This window comes from Bombina bombina, chromosome 6 (assembly GCF_027579735.1).
Source record: "Bombina bombina isolate aBomBom1 chromosome 6, aBomBom1.pri, whole genome shotgun sequence".
NCBI classification, from domain to species: Eukaryota; Metazoa; Chordata; class Amphibia; order Anura; family Bombinatoridae; genus Bombina; species Bombina bombina.
The window spans coordinates 711,152,101-711,178,328 of record NC_069504.1 but is presented as its reverse complement, the minus strand read 5'-3'; the positions used below and the strand labels follow the sequence as shown (position 1 = coordinate 711,178,328).

Here is a 26,228-nt window from a genome sequence, read left to right as displayed (position 1 = left end):
AGTGGACATGTCCTCTCTGCCACCGTGGAAACTTCCGTTGACACAGGATCTTCTCATTAAAGGTCCTTTCCAACATCCAAATCTAATTTCTAGAGATATGGCGTAAATAATCCTTCTTCTAAGGAGTGTCTGTTACATAACTTGGACGTGGTCCGTGCCTTAAAGTTTTACTTACAGGCAACTAAGGATTTCCGTCAATCATCTTCATTATTCATTGTTTGTTCTGGAAAGCGTAGGGGTCAGAAAGCTACGGCTACCTCTCTTTTTGGCTGAGAAGTATCTTCCGCCTGGCATATGAGACTGCTGACCAGCAGCCTCCTGAAAGAATTACAGCTCATTCTACTAGGGCTGTGACTTCCTCATGGGCTTTTAAAAATGATGCATCTGTGGAACAGATTTGTAAGGCTGCGACTTGGTTGTCCCTTCACACTTTTTCCAAATTTTCCAAATGTGATACTTTTGCTTCTTCTGAGGCCATCTTTGGGAGACAGGTTCTTCAAGCAGTGGTGCCTTCTGTTTAGGTTCCTGTCTTGTCCCTCCCTTTCATCCGTGTCCTATTGCTTTGGTATTAGTTTTCCACAAGTAAGGATGAAATCCGTGGACTCGTCATATCTTTGTAAAAGAAAACTAAATTTATGCTTACCTGATAAATTACTTTCTTTTACGATATGATGAGTCCACAGCCCACCCAGTTTTTCTTAATATTTTTTGTAAACTTCAGTCACCTCTGCACCTTTTAGCCTTTCCTTTTTCTCTTCCTATACCTTCGGCCGAATGACTGAGGGTGGAGGAGAAGGGGAGGGGCTATATATACAGCTCTGCTATGGTGCTCTTTGCCGCTTCCTGTTAGCAGGAGGTTAATATCCCACAACTAAGGATGAAATCTGTGGACTAGTCATATCGTAAAAGAAAGTAATTTATCAGGTAAGCATAAATTTAGTTTTTTTCTCATAGCAGGGATGGTCCTGCATTGTGCACCATGTGATTCATTCCCTCTTTCCTGACCGGGTGTCTATCAGAGAGGAGTCATAAATCTCTGTACTATCTGGGTCATAGGAGGTGATGAATGCCCCAGCCAATGGGGTATAAAGGTGCCGTTTTTCTGAATAAAATAAGATTGTATTATTTCTATAGTTCTCCGGTTATTGCACTAGCATTGGAGGATTCTGTTACTTTAGAGGGTACTCCCTCTATTCCTAAAGAGTAATTCCTGTTTATATTGTGAGGAGGCCTTAGATCTGCCCTCTCAATTATGTTCCATATGCCTTGATAATGTGATAATATCAAACATGTTTGATACCACTGAGCCATCCACCTCTGAGGAGTTGTCGTCCCGTGAGGTGTGTACCCTACATTCTTATCCCTTTACACATGCAGTTTCCCGTAGCATTGCTGACCCTCCATCTGGAGGGGACCTTTTTTTCACTAGACGTTACTGCGCAGTTCAGACGGCGGTGTCTGCGGCCTTTTAATGCTTTACCTCGCCCTACTAAGCACAAGCGAAAGGTTACATATTGCACTCCTTCCCAGAGTACATCAGATAATTTATTGGATTTAACTGATAGGGTTATCCGAGGATGAAGTTCTTTCTAAGATTTCAGAGTTTTAACATTCTGGGTCGGAGTCTGCTGCCTCTTAACCTCTTAACCTCTGGCTTTGGAGGAACCAGACTTTAGTTTTATGAATTTGCGCTTTCTTCTAAAGGACGTTTTTTGCTAATTCAGAGGTTCCAGAGGCCAAATTACCTGATGAACCTTTGATTCCTAAATTGGATAGTTTGAGGACAGGGTGGTACCTTATCCTTCCCTGCTCCTGTTAGATGGCGAACATTATTAAGAATGAATGGGACAGGATTGGATTCCTTTTTTCCCCTCTTCTCCCTTTAAGAAATAGTTCCCGGTCCTGGACTCTCAATGGAGTTGTGAGGTTCCGTCCCTAAAAGGGATGGCGCTATCTTCACCCTTGCTAAACGTTCTACTATTCCGCTTGAGGCTAACTCTTCGTTTAAAGAGCCCATGGATAAAAGATGGAAACTCTGTTAAGAAAGATGTTTCTACATACGGGATGTTTGTTTCAACCGGCGGCGGCTGTTGCCGTGGTTGCTGCTGCAGAAACTACCTTCTGGTGTGACTCATAGGATTTGATTGTGGTGGAAGGTCCCCTCAACGTTACTCAGGAAAGATTTACGACCTTAAGGGTTGCTAATTTTTTTATCTGTGATGCTATTAGGCAGATTATTTGCCTGAATGCTAAGGCTTCAGTTGTTTCTGTTCAGGCCCGTTGGGCTCTGGCTGAAGTCATGGTCTGCGGATATGACTTCTAAGTCTAGACTTCATTCCCTCCCCTTTAAGGGAATGATTTTGTTTGGTCCAGGCCTGGACTCGATTATCTCCATGGTCACAGAAGGCAAGCGTGCCCTCCTACAGCCAGAGACTATGAACTAGTCTAAGGGACAATTTTCGTTCTGATAAAGCCCATGTCAGCAGTCCTCCGCTAAGCCAGAGCAAACCAAGAGCTCTTGGAAGCCAGCTCAGTCCTGGAAATAAATCCAAGCAGAGCAAGATGCCCGCCGAGTCTAAGTCGGCATGAATGGGCGGTCCCCAGTCCTCTTATGGATCGTCTAGGGGGCAGACTGACGCTCTTTTCAGTCGCTTGGTTCAGGGACAAGCAGGATCCATGGGTCCTAGAGGTCATAGCTCAGGGTTACAAAAAAGGAGGGAAGCCTTTCTGGGGTGCGTACTGGATCTGTCCTCTTAAGAGTTATTGTCCCGGTGCCTATCTCAGTGAGAGGTTTGGGATACTGTTCAAACCTTTTCGTGGTCCTTAAGGAGGAACTTTCCGTCCGATTCTGGACCTAAAGTGCTTAAACAAGTTTTTATATGTTCCCTCGTTCAAGATGGAGACAAGGTCCATTCTTCCCCTCGTTCGAGAAGGGCAGTTCATGAACACGATAGATCTTAAGGATGCTCCCTTCACGTACCAATCCTCAAGGACCACTTCTAGTTCCTAAGGTTTGCGTTCCTGGACCAGCACTTCCCGTTTATTGCATTTCCGTTTGGTCTAGCTATGGCTTCAAGAAATTTTTCGAAGAGTGGACCATTTGGAATCTCTCCTCTGTCTTCTTCGATCCCATGAATGGAAGATAAATCTAGAGAGTTCTCTTGTATCAAGTACCAGTGTAGCATTCACGGGTACTATAATAGATTCCATAGATATAAGAATATTTCTAACAGACCAGAGACGTTGCAAGCTAGCTTCAACATGTCTTGCCCTTCAGACCTCCTTAAGGCCATCTGTGGCTCGGTGTATGGAGGCGATTGGTCTCATGGTGTCCAGCATGGATATCATTTCCTTTACCAGGTTTCACCTCAGACTGTTGCAACTGCATATGCTGAAGCAGTGGAATGGCAATCATTCAGATCTGTCTCAACAGATTTCTCTGGACAACCGATCAAGAGAATCGTTCTCTTGGTGGTTTTGTCTGGATCACTTGTCCCGAGGGACATCCGTCTTAAAACCATCCTGGGTGATTGTGACTACAGTTGCAAGTCTTTCAGGATGGGGAGCTGTTTGGGGTGACAGCAAGGGACAGGGTCTATGGACTCAGGAGGAGAGCTCCCTCCTGATCTCATTTTGGATCTTCGGGCAATATACAATACTCTGAAGGCTTGGCCTCTGCTGGGGTTTGTCCCAGTTTATTAGATTCCAATCTAACAATATCACCTCGGTGGCTTACATCAACCATCAGGGGGGAACGAAAAGCTTCCTAGCTATGAGGGAAGTTTGCTGCTGTCGGCAATCCACATTCCGGGTGTGGAAAACTGGGATGCGGATTTCCTCAGACAAGCCTTTCATCCTGGGGAATGGTCTCTCCATCCCGGGTGTTTGCAGAGATTTGCAAGAGGAAGATCTTATGACGTCTCAATATCAAGCTACCCAGATATGGGTTGAGGTCCAGGGATACTCAGGCGGAGCTAACAGATGCATTAGCAGTGCCTTGGAGGTTCAATCTAATTTATCTTTTCTGGCCGTTACCACTACTTCCTAGGGTAGTGGTTTGAATCAAGCAGGTGTCAGTGATATCGATTGCTATTTCTTCGTTCGCGGATCTAGTGGGGATGTCGTCATCTCCTCCATGGAAGTTACCTTGTCGCAGGGTTTTGCTAACCAATGTCTCTTTGTTCATCAATGTCTAGATTCTCAGAGGCTGACGGCGTGGAAATTGAACGCTTAGTCCTAGCCAAGAGAGGGGTTTGAGTTATTTTCACTCTCATTCAAGCTGGTTGCTCGTCGCATCTATCATAAGGTGTGGAGGACCTACTTATTCTGTTCTCCAGGATGAACTGGAGAAGGGTTTTCTGCAAGTCCCCTGAAGGGACAGATTTCGGCCCTGTCTGTGTTACTGCATAAGAGGCTCGCTGAGCTTCCATATGTGCAGTCATTTGTTAAGTCTCTGTTAGGATCAGACCTGTGTTTAGATCTAATGCTCCTCCATGGAGTTTAAATCTTGTTCTTAAAGTTTTGCAACGAGCTCCGTTGGCGCCTATGCATGAAGTAGACATTAAATTGTTGTCTTTGAAGGTTCCTTTTCTACGGGCTATTGCTTCTGCGTGCAGAGTATCAGTGATTGCTGCCTTGCAATGTATCCCTCCTTATCTGGCTTTCCATGCTGATAACGCTGTTCTACGAACCAAGTTAGGTTTTTTTTAAGGTTGTGTCCATTCGCAACATCAATCAAGAGATTGTGGTTCCTTTCTTATGTCCTAATCCTCCTCTGTCGAAGGAACGTTTACAACGTAATTCTGGATGTGGTTTGTGCCTTGAAGTTCTATCTTCATGCCATGAAGGAATTTAGACAAACTTCTTTCTCTGTTCTCTTTTCCGGGAAGCGTAGGGGTCAGAGGGCCTCTTCGACTTCTTTATGTTTTAGTTGAGGAGTGTCATCCGTTTAGCATAGAGACAGCGGGACATAAGCTGCCTCTGAGGATTGCAGCTCATTCTACGAGAGCAGTGGTTTCCTCTTGGGCCTTCAAAAATGAGGCCTCTATGGATCAGATTTGTAAGGCGGCTACCTGGTCCTCCTTGCATACCTTTTCCCAAATTTTACAAGTTTGATGTTTTTGCTTCTGCTGAAGCAGCCTTCGGGAGAAATGTTTTGCAGGCTGTGGTGACCTCAGATTAAGGTCCGCTTCTCTCTTCCCTCCCGTTAGCTTTCCGTGTACTCTAGAGCTTGGGTATATGTTTACCACAAGTAAGGAATGCAGCTGTGGACTCTTCCCATATTAAGAAGGAAAACATAAATTATGCTTACCAGATCATTTCCTTTCCTTCTCTATGGGAAGAGTCCACAGCTCCTGGCGGCCCTAAATTTATTCTTCTGGCACCTTTTACACCCTGATATTTCTTTTACTGTTCCTTGTTCCCTCGGCAGAATGATTGGGGTTATGAGAAAGTGGTTTAAGCCTTTGGCTGGGGTGTCTTTGCCTCCTCCTGGTGGCCAGGTTCAGTATTTCTCACAAGTAAGGAATGCAGCTGTGGACTCTTCCCATACAGAAGGAAAGGAAATTATCTGGTAAACATAATTTGTTTTTTCTGCGTAATCAGGAATTATTGCAATTAGTTTTAAATTTCATTGTCTTGTCATTGAAGTATGTATGGAAGTGAACAGACACTAGATTTTACCTATGCAAAAGATTTTAGATCATTTTATCTCCATACTTAAAGGGACAGTCTACTCCAGATTTTTTGTTTAAAAAGATAATCCCTTTATTACCTATTCCCCAGTTTTGCATAACCAACAAGGTTATATTAATATACTTTTTACCTCTTCTCTTGTATCTAAGCCTATGCAGAGTTTCCCCTTATTTTCAGTTCTTTTGACAGATTTGCATTTTAGCCAAACAGTGCTGACTCCATGTAAGTGAGCACAATTGTATCTATATGGCACACGTGAACTAGCTGTCTTAACTGTAAAAAAAAGTCAAAATGCACTGAGATAAGAGGCGGACTTCAAGGACTTTGAAATTGGCATATGAGCTTACCTAGTTTTAGCTTTCAACAAAGAATACCAAGAGTACAAAGCAAATTTGATGATAAAAGTAATTTGGAAAATTGTTTAAAATTGCATGCCCTATCTAAATCTTAAAAAAAAAAAAAATAATATTCACTAGACTGTCCCTTTTCAAGTAGTTTTGGTGATTTGCCCTTTGGGCAGTGCATGCCAAATAGATTGGGCATATGGATTACATTTTAAGCTCTTGTTCCTGATATCTGAGTAATTTGGACCAATAACATTTACTTATATATAATGTAACACTTATGTACTCCTTTTCCTTAGTTCCTCTGGTCGTCAGCTTAGTGAGGTGTTCATCCAGCTTCCATCCCGTAAAGAGCTCCCAGAATATTATGAATTAATCCGCAAACCAGTAGATTTCCGAAAGATAAAGGTGAACAGATGCCTGATCCCCTTTTTTTTTTTTTTTCTGTTTTCTTTTCTTTTTTCTTTTACCCACATACCAGCAAAGTTTAGTAGCCTAATCCTAATGCTTCTTCTTTTTTTCTTTTTTCTTTTTTTTTACCAGGAACGAATTCGGAATCACAAATACCGCAGTCTTAATGATCTGGAGAAAGATGTTATGCTGCTTTGTCAAAACGCTCAGACTTTCAACTTGGAAGGATCTATTGTAAGTGAATACGTGAAAAGTACTGCTTCTGACAGTGTCCAGATAATTAACAATATTTAGCAAAGGAAGATTACATTTTAAAACAGGAAATGGCACAAGCCAGGGCCCTGAAAATTTTGTTTTTGGCTCTTATTTTTTTGCTTTTTACAACTATGAAAAATAAAAATTCTTACGAAGTGAGTAAACCTATGTTGTGCTATGTGACCATAAAGATGTCAGTCTCCATCTTCATACATATATAACTCTTTATTATGTATTTTGCTTGCTTTTTCTTTAATGTAGGTGATATAGCTTCATGGATAAAAGCCTCAAACCCTCTTTGTCCTGTTTTTATTTAATGTCATTTTATTACTACAGATCTATGAAGATTCCATCGTGTTGCAGTCGGTGTTCACCAGCGTGAGGCAAAAAATTGAGAAAGAGGAAGAAAGTGAGGGAGAGGAGAGTGAAGAGGATGAGGAAATAGAAGAGGAAGGCTCAGAATCTGAGTGTGAGTGCATGCAATATTTGCTGTGAGAAACCCAAAAGACTAAAAAAAAATAATTACTAAACTTTTAAAGGGATGTTAAGCAGTCATTGTAATATAAAAACACTAAGCAGTGCATTATTTTTGAAAGAATTCATTGGAAAATCTATTATTCACCTATTTAAATTGATTTTGCCTTTGATTTCTTTTTTCAGGAAGGTTTATCTGAGCCAGATGTCATAACTTCTTGACTAGTGAATTAGATTTAAAGGGACACTGAACCCAATTTTTTTCTTTGATGATTCAGATAGAGCATGAAATTTTAGGCACCTTTCTAATTTACTCCTTTTTATCAATTTTTCTTCTTTTGCTATCCCTTTGTTTTAAAAGCAGGAATGTAAATCTTAGCAGCCAGCCCATTTTAGGTTCAGCACCATAGATAGCACTTGCTTATTGGAGGCTTACATTTACCCACCAATAAGCAAGCATAACCCAGGTTCTCAACTAAAAATGGTCCGGCTCCTATGCATCACATTCCTGCTTTTTAAATAAAGATAGCAAGAGAACGAAGAAAAATTTATAATAGGAGTAAATTAGAAAGTTGCTTAAAATTGCATGCTCTATCTGAATCATGAAAAAAGTGTTTAGTTTCCCTTTAAATTTAGAAACCTTTTTAAAATGCTTTTATTCCCAATTGAAATGCACTTTGCATTTCAGTTTTCACTGCTGTGCCCGTTAAACTCGCCAAACAGCATTTCAAATCTGTTTTTTTGTTGTTTTTTTTTAAAGGTCTTCTAAAGAGGGTTTTTGTTTTTGTTTGATTTTTTTCTTTAGCTCGCGCTGTTAAGGTGAAGATTAAGCTTGGAAGGAAAGAGAAAGCACAGGATCGTATGAAGGGACGCAGGAGAACTAGCCGAGGGTGCAGGGCCAAACCTGTGGTCAGTGATGATGATAGTGAGGAGGAGGTATGTTCACATTGTAGTTACTGTTATTGCATCTCATTACAACTTGCAGAATTAAGACAAAATGTTTAATATACTTAACATTTCATAATATCACAAATCTTGCTCAATACATTGTTTGCATTCATTAGCTGTTGCTAACAGGAAGGTCCAAGCAACCATTTCTCCCTAAACCTATGTGGTATATGAACAGCCAGAATGTTGGCAAATTTGCTGGTAAATCATGAGGTTGTATCTCCACTCTATCCTTTGCTATATTCTTAGTACTTAGACACTGATAGCGCATTCTGAGTAAAATTAATCATTGCACAGTTTGCCAATGTTTTTTAAGACAAAGTGATCACTAAACTTAAGTTATACAGACCTGCTCAGGCACAAGATGCATTGGAACAATTTGATTGTTGTAGAGAAGCCTCATAGCATAAAGGGGCTTGCATTTTTGTACTTCATGCAGTTTTCCCCATACAAATCAGTCCTATGCGGACATCTGTAGCATGCAGTCAGCTGACTCCCTAACCCATTCTTGTATATGGAGACCTATATCTATGTAAATTACAGTAAGATCCTATAACTATTGTATGTACTCTACATTTTGTTTTTAATAAGTTTAAGCACTTTATGAGGGAGTTACATTGGTGTATGATGATCCTATAAACTCAGATTTATTTCTTCCATTTTAAATAATAAGCATTTCTCTTGTAAGGTGTATCCAGTCCACGGGTTCATCCATTACTTGTGGGATATTCTCCTTCCCAACAGGAATTTGCAAGAGGACACCCACAGCAGAGCTGTCTATATAGCTCCTCCCCTAACTGCCACCCCCAGTCATTCTCTTGCAACTCTTGACAAGAAAGGAAGTATCAAGAGATATGTGGTGACTTAGTGTAGTTTTACTACCTTCAATCAAGAGTTTATTTTTAAACGGTACCGGCGTTGTACTGTTTTACTCTCAGGCAGAAATTAGAAGAAGAGTTCTGCCTGGAGGTTTGATGATCTTAGCGGTTTGTAACTAAGGTCCACTGCTGTTCTCACACATAACTGAAGAGTATGGGACAACTTCAGTTGGGGGAACGGTCTGCAGATTACCTGCTTTGAGGTATGTTCAGTATTTCTCCTACATTGGTGTGTCCGGTCCACGGCTTCATCCTTACTTGTGGGAATATTCTCTTCCCTAACAGGAAATGGCAAAGAGGCACACAGCAAAAGCTGTCCATATAGCCCCTCCTCTGGCTCCGCCCCCCAGTCATTCTCTTTGCCGCTCTGAACAAGTAGCATCTCCACGGGGATGGTAAAGAGTTTGTGGTGTTTAGCTGTAGTTTTTATTTCTTCTATCAAGAGTTTATTTTAAAATAGTGCCGGTTTGTACTATTTACTCTGCAACAGAAAAAGATGAAGATTTCTGTTAAAGAGGAGTATGATTTTAGCACTAACAACTAAAATCCATTGCTGTTCCCACGCAGGACTGTCGAATCCAGAGAACTTCAGATGGGGGGAACAGTTTGCAGACTTATCTGCTTCAGGTACATTCAGTCTCTTTTTCTAACAAGACCCAGTATTGCTAGAGGACTGTCACTTTTTCCCTTAGGGGACCGGTAAGCCATTTTCTTAGACGCAGTAACAGAATTAAGGCTTTAAAATTGGGCTATATACTGGTTGACACCTTTGTAGGCTAAATCGATTAGTTTTTTTAGCTTATTATATGGCAATTGAAGTGTTTTGTGAACTTGAAAACACTTTTGGGAACGTTTTTATTTGCGCCTGGCATTTTATAGTCACCTATTCTAGTCAGAAAGGCCCCTTCACTCTGGTACAGAGGGAGGAGGCCTCATTTTCGCGCCTCAGTTGCGCAGTTACTTCATTAGGCAGTGCATGCAGCTTCATGTGAGAGGGTCCTGTAGCTGAGGAAAGGATCCAGAGAGGCTTAATCCTATATTGAATCACCCCTAAGGAAGGTAAAAGCCTCAGCAAAGTCTGTGGCAGGGACTGTAGTGTGTTTAAACCGGTAAATTGAAATATTAGCTCCGGTTTGCTTATTTAAGGGTTTAGAGACTTGAAATTTGGTGTGCAATACTTTCAAAGCATTAAGACACTGGGGTGTAAATTTCAGAAAGATCGGATTTTTCTTTGATGGTTTTTGAACATTCAGAAATAAAGTGTGCTCTTTTTACTATTTAAAGAGACAGTAACGGTTCTGTTTAAAATTGTTTTCATTGCATTAAAAGCCTGCCTAATCTGTCTAACATGTCTGTACCTTCAGATAGCATATGTTCTGTGTGTATGGAGGCCAAGGTGGTTACCCCTTTAAATGTATGTGATAATTGTGCCATGGCGTCCAAACAAAGTAAGGACAGTACTGTCACATTTAATAAAATTGCCCAAGATTCTTCTAATGAAGGTAGTGGGGATAGTTCATCATCCTCTCCTTCTGTGTCAACACCAGTTTTGCCTGCGCAGGCGATCCCTAGTACATCTAGCACGCCAATGCTTATTACTTTGCAGCAATTAACAGCAGTAATGGATAACTCTCTAGCATCTCTTTTATCCAAACTGCCAGCATTTCCTAGAAAGCGTGATTGCTCAGTTTTAAATACAGAGGATGAGCAAGTAGGCGCTGACGATAATTTATCTGTTTTACCCTCACATCAATCTGAGTTGGCAGTGAGGGAGGGGCTGTCTGAGGGAGAAATTTCTGATTCAGGTAAAATTTCTCAACAGGCAGAACCTGATATCGTGGCATTTAAATTTAAGCTAGAACATCTCCGTGCCCTGCTTAAGGAGGTACTAGCTACTCTTGATGATTGTGATTCTTTGGTAATTCCAGAGAAGTTGTGCAAAATGTACAAATTCTTAGAGGTCCCAGTGCACGCTGATGCTTTTCCGATACCCAAGAGGGTGGCGGACATAGTAACTAAGGAGTGGGAGAAACCAGGTGTACCTTTTGTTCCCCCTCCTATATTTAAGAAAATGTTCCCCATTGTTGACCCCAGAAGGGACGCATGGCAAACGGTCCCTAAGGTAGAGGGGGCTGTTTCAACACTAGCCAAGCGTACAACTATTCCTATAGAGGACAGTTGTGCTTTCAAAGATCCTATGGATAAAAAATTGGAAGGATTGCTTAAAAAGATTTTTGTTCAGCAAGGTTTCCTTCTTCAACCAATTTCGTGCATTATTCCTGTCACTACGGCGGCGTCTTTTTGGTTCGAGGAACTAGAAAATTCGCTCCAAAGAGACTCCATATGATGAAGTCATGGACAGAATTCACGCACTAAAGTTGGCTAATTCCTTTATTTTGGATGCCGCCTTTCAATTGGCGAAATTAGCGGCGAAAAACTCAGGTTTAGCAATAGTGGCGCGCAGGGCGCTTTGGCTAAAGTCCTGGTCGGCGGATGTGTCGTCCAAAACAAAATTACTTAATATTCCTTTCAAAGGTAAGACCCTTTTCGGGCCAGAATTGAAGGAGATTATTTCAGACATCACTGGGGGAAAGGGCCATGCCCTTCCACAGAATAGGCCTTTCAAGGCTAAGAACAAGTCTAATTTTCGTTCCTTTCGCAATTTCAGGAACGGACCGGCCTCTAACTCTGCAGCCTCTAGACAAGAGGGTAACGCTTCCCAGCCTAAACCTGCATGGAAACCATTGCAAGGCTGGAACAAGGGTAAACAGGCCAAGAAGCCTGCTGCTGCTACCAAGACAGCATGAAGGGGTAGCCCCCGATCCGGGACCGGATCTAGTAGGGGGCAGACTTTCTCTCTTTGCTCAGGCTTGGGCAAGAGATGTTCCGGATCCCTGGGCACTAGAAATAGTCTCTCAGGGGTATCTTCTAGAGTTCAAGGAACTTCCTCCAAGGGGAAGGTTCCACATGTCTCGCTTATCTTCAGACCAGATAAAGAAACAGGCATTCTTACATTGCGTAGGAGACCTATTAAAGATGGGAGTGATAAACCCAGTTCCAACAGCGGAACAAGGTCTAGGTTTTTACTCAAACCTATTTGTAGTTCCCAAAAATGACGGAACTTTCAGGCCAATTCTGGATTTAAAGATTCTAAACAAATTCCTCAGAGTTCCATCATTCAAAATGGAAACCATTCGGACGATTTTACCAACAATCCAGGAGGGTCAATATATGACTACCGTGGACTTAAAGGATTGCGTATCTGCATATCCCTATCCACAAAAATCATCATCAGTTCCTGAGGTTCGCCTTTCTGGACAAACATTACCAGTTCGTGCCTCTTCCATTCGGTTTAGCCACCGCTCCCAGAATTTTCACAAAGGTGCTAGGGTCCCTTCTAGCGGTCCTAAGGCCGAGGGGCATTGCTGTAGCACCTTACCTAGACGACATTCTAATCCAAGCGTCGTCCCTTTCCAAAGCAAGGGCTCATACAGACATTGTTTTAGCCTTTCTAAGATCTCACGGGTGGAAGGTGAACATAGAAAAAAGTTCCCTGTCCCCGTCCACAAGGGTTCCCTTTCTGGGAACAATAATAGATTCTGTGGAAATGAAGATTTTTCTGACAGAGGTCAGAAAGTTAAAGCTTCTAAAAGCTTGTCGAGTTCTTCATTCTATTCCTCAGCCTTCCATAGCTCAGTGCATGGAAGTAATAGGACTAATGGTTGCAGCAATGGACGTGGTTCCTTTTGCTCAAATTCATTTAAGACCATTGCAGCTGTGCATGCTCAAACAGTGGAATGGGGATTATGCAGACTTGTCTCCCCAAATTCAAGTAGACCAGGTAACCAGAGACTCACTCCTCTGGTGGTTGACTCAGGATCACCTGTCTCAGGGAATGAGTTTCGGCAGACCAGAGTGGGTCATTGTCATGACCGACGCCAGCCTCTTGGGCTGGGGCGCGGTCTGGGACTCTCTGAAAGCTCAGGGTCTATGGTCTCGGGAAGAGTCTCTTCTCCCGATAAACATTTTGGAACTGAGAGCGATATTCAATGCGCTCCTGGCTTGGCCTCAACTAGCGAAGGCCAGGTTTATAAGATTTCAGTCGGACAACATGACGACTTTAGCGTACATCAATCATCAGGGGGGAACAAAGAGTTCCTTGGCGATGAGAGAGGTATCCAAGATCATCAAATGGGCGGAGGATCACTCCTGCTATCTATCTGCAATTCACATCCCAGGAGTAGACAACTGGGAGGTGGATTATCTGAGTCGTCAGACTTTCCATCCGGGGGAGTGGGAACTTCACCCGGAGGTGTTTGCCCAGTTAACCCAACTATGGGGCACTCCAGATATGGATCTGAATACGCCCGTCAGAACTCCAAGGTTCCTCGCTACGGGTCCAGATCCAGGGATCCCAAGGCGACACTAGTGGATGCATTGGTGGCGCCCTGGTCGTTCAATCTGGCTTATGTGTTTCCACCGTTCTCTCTCCTTCCCAGGCTTGTAGCCCGGATCAAGCAGGAGAAGGCCTCAGTGATTCTAATAGCTCCTGCATGGCCACGCAGGACTTGGTATGCAGACCTGGTGAATATGTCATCGGTTCCACCATGGAAGCTACCTTTGAGGCAGGATCTTCTAGTACAAGGTCCATTCAAACATCCAAATCTAGTCTCTCTGCAACTGACTGCTTGGAAATTGAACGCTTGATTCTATCTAAGCGTGGGTTTTCAGATTCGGTTATAGATACTCTGGTTCAAGCCAGAAAACCGGTGACTAGGAAAATTTACCATAAGATATGGCAAAAATATATCCGTTGGTGCGAATCCAAGGGATTCTCTTGGAGTAAAATTAAAATTCCTAGGATACTTTCTTTTCTGCAAGAGGGTTTGGATAAAGGTTTGTCAGCTAGTTCTTTAAAAGGACAGATATCTGCTCTGTCTGTTTTGTTGCACAAACGACTGGCAGCCGTGCCAGATGTACAGGTGTTTGTACAGGCGTTAGTCAGAATCAAGCCTGTCTACTGACCTATGACTCCTCCAAGGGGTTCTTCAAGGGGTTCCCTTTGAACCCTTACATTCCATAGATATTAAGTTACTATCTTGGAAAGTTCTGTTTATGGTTGCTATTTCTTCTGCTAGAAGAGTTTCTGAATTGTCTGCTTTGCAGTGTACTTCACCCTATCTGGTGTTCCATACAGATAAGGTAGTTTTACGTACCAAGCCTGGTTTTCTTCCAAAAGTGGTTTCCAACAGGAATATTAACCAGGAAATAGTTGTTCCTTCTCTGTGTCCGAATCCAGTTTCAAAGAAGGAACGTTTGTTACACAACCTAGATGTGGTCCGTGCTTTAAAATTCTATTTAGAGGCGACAAAGGATTTCAGACAGACATCATTCTTGTTTGTCGTTAATTCTGGTAAGAGGAGAGGGCAGAAAGCTACTGCGACCTCTTTCCTTTTGGCTGAAAAGCATCATCCGATTGGCTTATGAGACTGCCGGACGGCAGCCTCCTGAACGAATTACAGCTCACTCTACTAGGGCTGTGGCTTCCACATGGGCCTTCAAGAACGAGGCTTCTGTTGATCAGATCTGTAAGGCAGCGACTTGGTCTTCCCTGCACACTTTTGCCAAATTTTACAAATTCGATACTTATGCTTCTTCGGAGGCTGTTTTTGGGAGAGAGGTTTTGCAAGCCGTGGTGCCTTCCGTTTAGGTTACCTGACTTGTTCCCTCCCTTCATCTGTGTCCTAAAGCTTTGGTATTGGTTCCCACAAGTAAGGATGAAGCCGTGGACCGGACACACCAATGTAGGAGAAAACAGAATTTATGCTTACCTGATAAATTTCTTTCTCCTACGGTGTGTCCGGTCCACGGCCCGCCCTGGCTTTTTGTCAGGTTTTAAATTTTTATTTCTATAACACTACAGTCACCACGGCACCCTATGGTTTCTCCTTTTTCTCCTAACCGTCGGTCGAATGACTGGTGGGCGGAGCCAGAGGAGGGGCTATATGGACAGCTTTTGCTGTGTGCCTCTCTGCCATTTCCTGTTAGGGAAGAGAATATTCCCACAAGTAAGGATGAAGTGGACCGGACACACCGTAGGAGAAAGAAATTTATCAGGTAAGCATAAATTCTGTTTTTTATTTCTAGAGAGATGAATTGTGTTCTAGAAAATGCTGACAGAGCCTTGTACTTGAGGTAAGCGTGATGCAGTGATTTAACAGCGACTGGGATCATGCTTACAGAACAGGGTAATACTCATGTTAATGCTTATATTGGTGACAAAACGTTTACATGATTTCATAAATAGGACGTTTTTTTCTCTGAGGGAGATAACTCTTTATTTGGGGCCTAGTTTCCACATGGCTAATCAGATACTCCTAGGAGTTATTTCTTAAGGCCCCTCTGGCATCCAGTACATGGTGGGAGGGGCCGATTTTAGCGCTCTAAATGCGCAGTTTTAATTCAGACTGAGACATCTAGCTTCCCTAGAGGAGTCCTCTGACACCTGAGGGCCATTACAAGGGGTTTATTTCTGCACAAAATCGTATTTGTGGGCAGGTAGGAGCCTCAGCAGATCTGTGGCAGGGTGTTCAACTGTCTTTAATGTTTTTTAAATCCGGTTTGGGGCCTAAGGGGTTAATCATCCATTTGCAAGTGGGTGCAATGTTGCTTTAGTTCCTTACACACACTGTAAAAATTTCAAAGACTTTACTATATTTTTTCACTGTTTTGCAGTTTAAGTCTGTAAGTGTTTTTTTCTCTGAAAAGGAACAGTAACTTTTTTGTTTAATTGCTGTTTCACCTTTATTAAAGTGTTTTCCAAGCTTGCTTGTCTCATTACTAGTCTGTTAAACATGTCTGACATAGAGGAAATTCCTTGTTCAATATGTTTAGAAGCCATGGTGGAACCCCCTCTTAGAATGTGTACCAAATGTACTTAAATTTCTATAAACTATAAAGACCATATTATGGCTCTTAAAGATTTATCTCCAGGGGATTCTCTGACTGAAAGAAGGGAGATTATGCCATCCAGCTCTCCCCATGTGTCAGAACCTATAAATCCCGCTCAAGTGACGCCAAGTACATCTAGCGCGTCTAATTCTTTTACCTTACAGGACATGACGGCAGTTATGAATAATACCCTCACAGAGGTATTGTCCAAACTGCCAGGGTTACAAGGAAAGCGAGACAGCTCTGGGGCTAGAACTAATACAGAGCTTTCTGACGCTTTAATGCCTGTGTCTGATATACCCTCACAATACTCAGAAGCCGAGGCAGGTGAGCTTCTATCTGTGGGTGACATTTCAGACTCAGGGAAGGCATTACTTCAGTCTGATTATGAAATGACAGCGTTTAAATTTAAGCTTGAACACCTCCGCTTATTGCTTAGGGAGGTTTTAGCGACTCTGGATGACTGTGACGCCATTGTGGTTCCAGAGACATTGTGTAAAATGGACAAATACTTTGCAGTGCCTGTTTACACTGTTTTTCCAGTCCCTAAGAGGTTTTCGGAAATTATTACTAAGGAATGGGATAGACCAGGTGTGCCGTTCTCTCCCCCTCCTGCTTTCAAAAAGATGTTTCCCATTTATGCCGCCATACGGGACTCGTGGCAGACCCTCCCTAAGGTGGAGGGAGCAGTCTCTACCCTAGCTAAGCGTACAACTATCCCTGTCGAGGACAGTTGTGCTTTCCTAGATCCTATGGATAAAAAATTGGAGGGTCTCCTTAAGAAAATTTTTATACATCAAGGTTTTATTCTCCAGCCTCTTGCATGCATAGCCCCAGTTACTGCTGCAGCAGCTTTTTAGTTCGAGTCTCTTGAGGAGGCTCTGCAGGTAGAGACCCCGTTAGACGATATTCTAGACAGGATTAAAGCTCTTAAATTAGCTAATTCCTTTATTTCTGACGCCGTTTTTCAGTTAACCAAACTAACAGCTAAGAATTCAGGTTTTGCCATTTTGGCGCGTAGAGCACTATGGCTTAAGTCCTGGTCAGCAGACGTTACTTCAAAGTCTAAGCTTCTTAACATCCCCTTCAAGGGAGAGACCCTATTCGGGCCTGGTCTGAAGGAGATCATTTCCGATATTACTGGAGGAAAAGGTCACGCCCTTCCTCAGGATAGGTCCAATAAGTTAAGGACCAAACAGAATAATTTTCGTTCCTTTCGAAACTTCAAGAGTGGCGCAGCTTCAACTTCCTCTAATGCAAAACAAGAGGGAAATTTCGCCCAGTCCAAACCAGTCTGGAGACCTAGCCAGGCTTGTAACAAGGGGAAGCAAGCCAAGAAACCTGCGGCTGCCTCTAAGACAGCATGAAGGAGTAGCCCCCGATCCGGGACTGGATCTAGTAGGGGGCAGACTTTCTCTCTTCGCCCAGGCTTGGGCAAGAGACGTCAAGGATCCCTGGGCGCTAGAGATCGTTTCCCAGGGATATCTTCTGGAGTTCAAAGGTTCATCTCCAAAGGGGAGATTTCATCTCTCACAACTATCTGTAAACCAGATAAAGAGGGGCATTCTTACGTTGCATTCAAGACCTACTGGTTATGGTAGTGATCCACCCAGTTCCAAGAGAGGAACAGGGGCTGGGTTTCTATTCAAACCTGTTTATAGTTCCCAAAAAAGAGGGAACCTTCAGACCTATCTTGGATCTCAAGATCCTAAACAAATTTCTCAGGGTCCCATCCTTCAAGATGGAGACAATCCGAACCATCCTCCCTATGATCCAGGAGGGTCAATATGACTACTGTGGACTTAAAGGATGCTTATCTCCACATTCCAATTCACAAATCATCATCAGTTCCTCAGGTTCGCCTTCCTAGACAGGCATTACCAGTTTGTGGCTCTTCCCTTCGGGTTAGCCACGGCACCAAGAATCTTTACGAAGGTTCTAGGGTCCCTTCTGGCGGTTCTAAGGCTGTGGGGCATAGCGGTAGCCCCTTACCTAGACGACATTCTGATTCAGGCGTCGACTTTTCAAATCACCAAGTCTCATACGGACATTGTTCTGGCCTTTCTGAGGTCTCACGGGTGGAAAGTGAACATAGAAAAGAGTTCTCTCTCTCCTCTCACAAGAGTTTCCTTCCTAGGAACTCTGATAGATTCAGTAGAAATGAAATTTTTTCTGACAGAAGTCAGGATTTCAAAGCTTCTAACCTCTTGCCGTGCTTTTCATTCCACTTCTCGGCCGTCAGTGGCTAAGTGTATGGAAATGATCGGCCTAATGGTAGCGGCAATGGACATAGTTCCGTTTTGCCCGCCTACATCTCGGACCACTGCAACTTTGCATGCTCAACCAGTGGAATGGGGACTACACATATTTGTCTCCTCTGTTAGATCTGGATCAAGAGACCAGGGATTCTCTTCTCTGGTGGTTATCTCGGGTCCATCTGTCCAGGGGAATGAGTTTCCGCAGGCCAGAGTGGACTATAGTTACGACAGATGCCAGCCTTCTGGGCTGCAGTGCATTCTGGAACTCCCTGAAGGCTCAAGGTTCGTGGACTCAGGAGGAAGCCCTCCTTCCGATAAACATTCTAGAACTAAGAGCGATATTCAATGCTCTTCAGGCTTGGCCTCAACTAGCTGCGGCCAAGTTCATCAGATTTCAGTCGGACAATATCATGACTGTAGCCTATATCAACCATCAGGGGGGAACAAGGAGTCCCCTGGCCATGATGGAGGTTTCAAAGATAATTCTATGGGCAGAGTTTCACTCTTGCCTTCTCTCAGCTATCCACATCCCAGGAGTAGAGAACTGGGAGGCGGATTTTCTAAGTCGGCAGACTTTTCATCCGGGGGAGTGGGAACTCCATCCGGAGGTATTTGCCCAGCTGATTCAACTATGGGGCAAACCAGAACTGGATCTGATGGCGTCTCGTCAGAACGCCAAGCTTCCTTGTTACGGGTCCAGGTCAAGGGATCCCCAGGCTGCACTGATAGATGCTCTAGCAGTGCCCTGGTCCTTCAGCCTGGCTTATGTGTTTCCACCATTTCCTCTCCTCCCTCGTCTGATTGCCAGGATCAAGCAGGAGAGAGCTTCAGTGATTTTGATAGCACCTGCGTGGCCACGCAGGACTTGGTATGCAGATCTGGTGGACATGTCATCCTTTCCACCATGGACTCTGCCGCTGAGGCAGGACCTTCTACTCCAAGGTCCATTCAAACATCCAAATCTATTTTCTCTGCGGCTGACTGCTTGGAGATTGAATGCTTGATTTTATCAAAACGTGGTTTCTCCGAGTCGGTCATTGATACCTTAATTCAGGCTCGAAAGCCTGTCACCAGGAAAATCTATCATAAGATATGGTGTAAATATTTTCATTGGTGTGAATCCAAGGGTTACTCATGGAGTAAAGTCAGGATTCCTAGGATTTTATCCTTTCTCCAAGAAGGATTGGAGAAGGGATTGTCAGCTAGTTCCTTAAAGGGACAGATTTCTGCTCTGTCTATTCTTCTGCACAAGCGTCTGGCAGATGTTCCAGACGTTCAGGCGTTTTGTCAGGCTGCGCTTAAACCTGTTGCTCCGCCATGGAGTTTAAATTTAGTTCTTAAAGTTCTTCAAGGGGTTCCGTTTGAACCCATGCATTCCATAGATATCAAGCTTTTATTTTGGAAAGTTCTGTTTTTGGTAGCTATCTCTTCGGCTCGAAGAGTTTCAGAGTTATCTGCCTTACAGTGTGATTCCCCTTATCTGATATTCCATGCAGATAAGGTAGTTTTGCGTACCAAACCTGGTTTTCTTCCTAAGGTTGTATCTAATAAGAATATCAATCAGGAGATTGTTGTTCCTTCACTGTGTCCTAATCCTTCTTCAAAGAAGGAACGTCTATTACACAATCTTGATGTGGTTCGTGCTTTAAAGTTTTTTTTATTTACAAGCTACTAAGGATTTTCGTCAAACATCTGCATTGTTTGTCGTCTACTCTGGACAGAGGAGAGGCCAAAAGGCTTCGGCATCTTCTCTTTTTTTGGCTGAGAAGCATAATCCGTTTAGCTTATGAGACTGCTGGCCAGCAGCCTCCTGAAAGAATTACAGCTCATTCTACTAGAGCGGTAGCTTCCACATGGGCTTTTAAAAATAAGGCCTCTGTTGAACAGATTTGTAAGGCAGCTACTTGGTCTTCGCTTCATACTTTTTCTAAATTCAACAACTTTGATACTTTTGCTTCCTCGGAAGCTATTTTTGGGAGCAAGGTCTTGCAGGCAGTGGTGCCTTCCGTTTAAGTTCCTGCCTTGTCCCTCCCTTCATCCGTGTCCTAAAGCTTTGGTATTGGTATCCCACAAGTAATGGATGAACCCGTGGACTGGATACACCTTACAAGAGAAAACAAAATTTATGCTTACCTGATAAATTTCTTTCTCTTGTGGTGTATCCAGTCCACGGCCTGCCCTGTCACTTTAAGGCAGGTGTTTTTTATTTTTAAAACTAGTGTCACCACTGCACCCTATAGTTTCTCCTTTTTTCTTGCTTGTCTTCGGTCGAATGACTGGGGGTGGCAGTTAGGGGAGGAGCTATATAGACAGCTCTGCTGTAGGTGTCCTCTTGCAACTTCCTGTTGGAAAGGAGAATATCCCACAAGTAATGGATGAACCCGTGGATTGGATACACCACAAGAGAGAGCAATGTATCAGGTAAGCATAAATTTTGTTTTTAATTGAAAGTGCAATGTAGGTATTAAGTAAATATTTCTTTCCTATGTCATGGAGAGTCCACAACGTTATTGCAATTACTAGTGGAATATTCAACTCCTGGCCAGCAGGAGGAGACAAAGAGCACCCCAGCAAAGCTGTTAAGTATAACTTCCCTTACCCATAATCCCCAGTCATTCTCTTTGCCTCTGTCAATGGAGGATATGCAAAGTCGGTGTCTGAAGATATTTAATCCTTTTATGGGTACTTTTTCCCTGCAAGCAAGGATTGGGTTCTATCTGTGTCCATGTCAATTTTTTGAGTAAGAGTAATGGTGGCTGTTAGCAGTTACAAAGCGGCGAGGTTTTCTTTGCTTTATTTCTAACATTATTGCTACCCCTTTTATAGTAAGCCAGGGTTGGTTACTCTGTTCTTTCTTTTACATTCAGGTCCCTGTCAGCAGCCGGATGAGGCTGACAGACCTGCAGCTGCTGTAATGCCCCACACAGCAGAAGACTCTGGAGGGTAATTCCTTATTATTTATTCTCAGAGTGAAGGACGAAGGACTGGAAAGTCAGGGACCTGGTGGGACCTGCTACCCTCAGGAAGGAAGGGTGTGTATGTATAGTTATATTTGCGGCGGGGCACACTACTAATCAGTAACAAGATTTATGCCGTCTTATAGCCTACCAACGGGTCTTTTAGTGGTCAGACTCAGGCTTTACAGTGTGTGGGAACCGGAGTTACTGCTGGGATTTGTTCTTAGAATTGCATTAAATTTATTCACACAATGGCAATTTGGTATGTGCGGACAGCCCCACCATTTATCCTCGCTCCTGCATCCTTTATTAACCATTTTTAAATCGTTATCGGTGTATAATATGGTTGCACGACCTCGCGCTCTGGTTATTGCACTAGCGATAGAGGATTCTGTTACTTTAGAGGGTACTCCCTCTATTCCTAAGAGTAATTCCTGTTTATATTGTGAGAAGGCCTTAGATCTGCCCTCTCAATTATGTTCAATATGCCTTGATAATGTCATATCAAACGTGTTTGATACCACTGAGCCATCCACCTCTGAGGAGTTGTCGTCCCGTGAGGTGCGTACCCTACATTCTTATCCCTTTACACATGCAGTTTCCCGTAGCATTGCTGACCCGCCATCTGGAGGGGACCTTTTTTTCACTAGACGTTACTGCGCAGTTCAGAGGCCGTGTCTGCGGCCTTTAATGCTTCACCTCGCCCTGCTAAGCGCAAGCGAAAGGTTACATATTGCACTCCTTCCCAGAGTACATCAGATCATTTATTGGATTTAACTGCTAGGGTTATCCGAGGATGAAGTTCTTTCTGAGATTTCAGAGTATGAACGTTCTGGATCGGAGTCTGCTGCCTCTAAACCTCCGGCTACCTCTGGAGGAACCAGACTTTAGTTTTAGGAATTTGCGCTTTCTTATAAAGGAAGTTTTTGGCAAATTCAGAAGTTCTAGAGGCCAAATTACCTGATGAACCTTTGATTCCTAAATTGGATTGAGTTTGAGGACATGGTGGTACCTTATCCTTGTAGGGGTTAGATTAAGATAAGTGCCAAGTAGTTATCCTTATGCTCCCTCACAGGTAATCTTCCCTATGATTACCAAATCACTGAATAAACAACTTTAAATTTATATAGTTTGGGAGCGCTTGAAAAGCTTAAAGGAAGATATGGAGATTGATATTTTTATACATATATAATTTATTTATAAGATAGGTTAGAAAACATGTATGTGATTAAAAAATTTCTTAGGAACAGTATAAAAACAGATTTGTATTGTTGTAGAATACAATAAAATTTATGGCACATAATTAATGTAGGATAATAACTATAGAAACAATCTATTCAAATATGGGACGTCTCCCTCTATGTCAAAAATGATTTTGTTAAAGATGATTTCTTCTAGCCTAATATATATCTTATACTTTATAACACAATATATCTTATACTTTATAACATTTAATTATATTGTAGTAATCAGATGTTTCATATATACCACCTTAATCCACCTTTATATAAGCGACCTTTTACAATTTGGTGTCTTTAAAATGATACTTTCATGATTAATTGTTGAATAAAATGTTCATATTAAAAGCTTTGGTTTTAAAAGTTCATTTTTTCTCAATATTGCTACAAAGTTGCAGAGTTCCCGTTAAAAGTTCATATATGCTATATAATCCGATACACTTTCGTTCTTTTGTTCTCAGAAGAATATGCAGAAATATTATTTATAAACTTGTAGCACTTAAGTCTTTTTTGCAAATAATTGTAAGCGTTATTATAGGGCTTACCGGGTCTTCTGACACCTGCTGTGTCTGGCGATATTTCAATTTTATCTTACCGGGAAGATTTTGTATACCTCCTTTCTGCTTACTAATCTTGTACGATACAAGAATCTCTTGGAAGCTTGATTCTTTTGAGCCTGTATTTGCCTGTATGGCTCCGGTGGTTCAATACCCTCTGTTCTGATTATCTTTGGCTGTCAGTTCCGGCAGCAGGCTTTACGATCGGGTATGAACTTGCGCTGCACGCTCCGGCGTGTTAACAGCTCCTCCAATATTCAATATACAAACGGCAATTTGTTTTAATTACCTTCTTCTTCCCCCGTACTCAATTGGTGTTTGAGATCTTGCAGGGGATATGTGAGCTGCGGTAGGTCTTATCCTTCCCTGCCCCTGTTAGATGGCGAACATTAAGAATGGGACAGGATTGGATTCCTTTTTCCCCTCTTCTCCCTTTAACAAATTGTTCCCGGTCCTGGGAGTTGTGAGGTTCCGTCCCTAAAAGGAATGGTGCTATTTTCACCCTTGCTAAACGTACTACTATCCCGTTTGTGGATAGCTCTTCGTTTAAAGAGCCCATGGATAAGATAGAAAGATATGTTTCAACATACAGGATATTTGTTTCAACCGGCGGAAGCTGTTGCCGCGGTTACTGGAGAAACTACCTTCTAGTGTGACTCCTTATAGGATTTGATCGGGGTGGGTCCCTTCTATATTACTCAGGAAAGATTTACGGCCTTGAGGGTTGCTAATTCTTTTATCTGTGATGCTATTATTCGCTTGAATGCTAAGGCTTCAGCTTTTTCTGTTTAGGCCCATTGGGCTCTGGCTGAAATCATGGTCTGCGGATATGACTTCTTAGTCTAGACTTCTTTCCCTCCCCTTTAAGGGAATGATTTTGTTTGGTCCAGGCCTGGATTCAATTATGGTGAAAGAAAGAAGGCGTCCCAATAGTGCAAAATCAATGGTGTTGGATCGTCACACACGCATAACGGTTGTACTTACTAGGAGTAAGGCACTTGAGAAGTGCCACAACAGCACTCTGGACTCTTAATTGCTGCCCAGATAGCTATCCCCTCGTATAGAAGATGATGCGAAAACTCCAAATGTCAGGAACGTGCTGGCCAATCTGTGTGTAGAGCCTGTGGGGCTGTGTCCCCTCGTGTCACTTGTGTCCCGGGCTACTGATCTGCACTGCCGGTGACCATCCAACACCATTGATTTTGCACTATGGTGCGCCGCCTTCTTTCTTTCACCATTCTACAGAGCCTTCCATATGTGCCATTAAGCGTTTGGAAGGAGTCATTGCAGCTTCGCGTTCACCTTATTATTGGGATTCACTGTATTCAAGATTGAAAAAGATTGAAAAGGATCTTCATCTATATTACTTTGGGACTTTTCCAGGACTTTTTCGCTATAATCATATAGTGATCATATAGTGATCACTGCATGTTATCAGTCTTTTATGGTTGTTCACACTAGTAAGATATTGCAACATATGTTGCCTTCCATTATAATATTATCATCTCTTTAGTTAACAATCCTTTAGATATTTTGTTTGTTGACCTACAATATTTTGTTATAGTTGCCTCATCTGTCCTCTTAAGAGTTATTGTCCCACTGCCTATCGCAGTGAGAGGTTTGGGATACTATTCAAACCTTTTCGTGGTCCTAAAGAAGGAGGGAACTTTCCCTCTGATTCTGGACCTAAAGTGCTTAAACAAGTTTTTATATGTCCCCTCGTTCAAGATGGAGACAAGGTCCATTCTTCCCCTCGTTCGATAAGGGCAGTTCATGACCACGATAAATCTGAAGGATGCTCCCTTCACGTACCAATCCTCAAGGACCACTTCCAGTTCCTAAGGTTTGCGTTCCTGGACCAGCGCTTCCAGTTTATTGCACTTCCGTTTGGTCTAACTACGGCTCCAAGAAATTTTTCGAAGAGTGGACCATTCGGAATCTCTCTCCTGTCGTCTTCAATCCCATGGATGGAAGATAAATCTAGAGAAAGTTCTCTTGTATCAAGTACCAGGGTAGAATTCACGGGTACTATAATAGATTCCATAGATATAAGAATATTTCTAAACAGACCAGAGACGTTGCAAGCTAGCTTCAACATGTATTGCCCTCCAGACCTCCTTAAGGCCATCTGTGGCTCGGTGTATGGAGGTGAGTGATCTCAGGGTGTCCAGCATGGACATCATTTCCTTTGCCAGGTTTCACCTCAGACTGTTGCAACTGCACATGCTGAAGCAGTGGAACGGCTATCATTCGGATTTGTCTCAACAGATTTCTCTGGACAACCGATTGAGAAAATCGCTCTCTTGGTAGTTTTGTCCGGATCACTTGTCCCGAGGGGCAGAATTGGCAGCTGTTTGGGGTGCCAGGAAAGCACAGGGCCTATGGACTCGGGAGGAAAAACTCCCTCCCTATCTCATTTTGGATCTTCGGCAATATACAATGCTCTGAAGGCTTGGCCTCTGCTGGGTTCGTCCCAGTTTATCAGATTCCAATCAGACGATGTAAGCCACCGAGCTTATATCAACAATCAGGGGTAAACAAGAAGCTCCTTAGCTATGAGGGAAGTATCTCAGATTCTGAAGTGGGGGAGACCCACATTTGTTCGCTGTCAGCGATCCACATTCTGGGTGTGGACAACGGGGAAGCGGATTTCCTGAGACAATCCTTTCATCCGGGGGAATGGTCTCTCCCTCCCCTGTGTATGCAGAGATTTGCAAGAGGAAGATCTTATGATGTTTCAATACCAAGCTACCTAGATATGGGTCTAGTTACAGGGATCCTCAGAAGGAGCTAACAGATCCATTAGCGGTGCCTTGAAGGTTCAATCTAATTTATCTTTTCTGGCCGTTACCACTACTTCCTAGTGTAGTGGCTCGAATCAAGCAGGCGTCAGTGACACTGATTGCTCCATCTTGGCCGCAAAGGATATGGTTCGCGGATCTAGTGGGGATGTCATCTCCTCCGTGGAAGTTACCTTGTCTCAGGGATCTGCTGACCAAGTTTTCTTTGTTCATCAATGTCGAGACTGTGTAAAGATTGAACGCTTAGTCCTAGCCAAGAGAGGGTTTTCTGAGTTATTTTTACTCAAATTCAAGCTCGTAAGCTGGTTGCTCGTCTCATCTATCATAAGGTGTGGCGGACCTACTTGTTCTGTTCTCCAGGATGAGCTGGAGAAGGGCTTTTCTGCAAGTCCCCTGAAGGGACAGATTTTGGCCCGGTCTGTGTTACTGCACAAGAGTTTTGCTGAGCTTCCAGATGTGCAG

The 26,228-nt window shown here is 43.0% G+C and overlaps 1 protein-coding gene across 1 annotated transcript in view; it reads left to right on the top strand.

Annotated features, from left to right (window-relative positions):
• The window catches only part of SMARCA4 (SWI/SNF related, matrix associated, actin dependent regulator of chromatin, subfamily a, member 4), a 293,213-nt gene that overhangs the window by 244,167 nt on the left and 22,818 nt on the right, over positions 1 to 26,228 (top strand). The window contains 4 exon segments of the mRNA XM_053719399.1: positions 6,338 to 6,446; positions 6,582 to 6,683; positions 7,041 to 7,173; positions 7,984 to 8,114. Coding sequence (XP_053575374.1) covers positions 6,338 to 6,446; positions 6,582 to 6,683; positions 7,041 to 7,173; positions 7,984 to 8,114 — 475 coding nt within the window.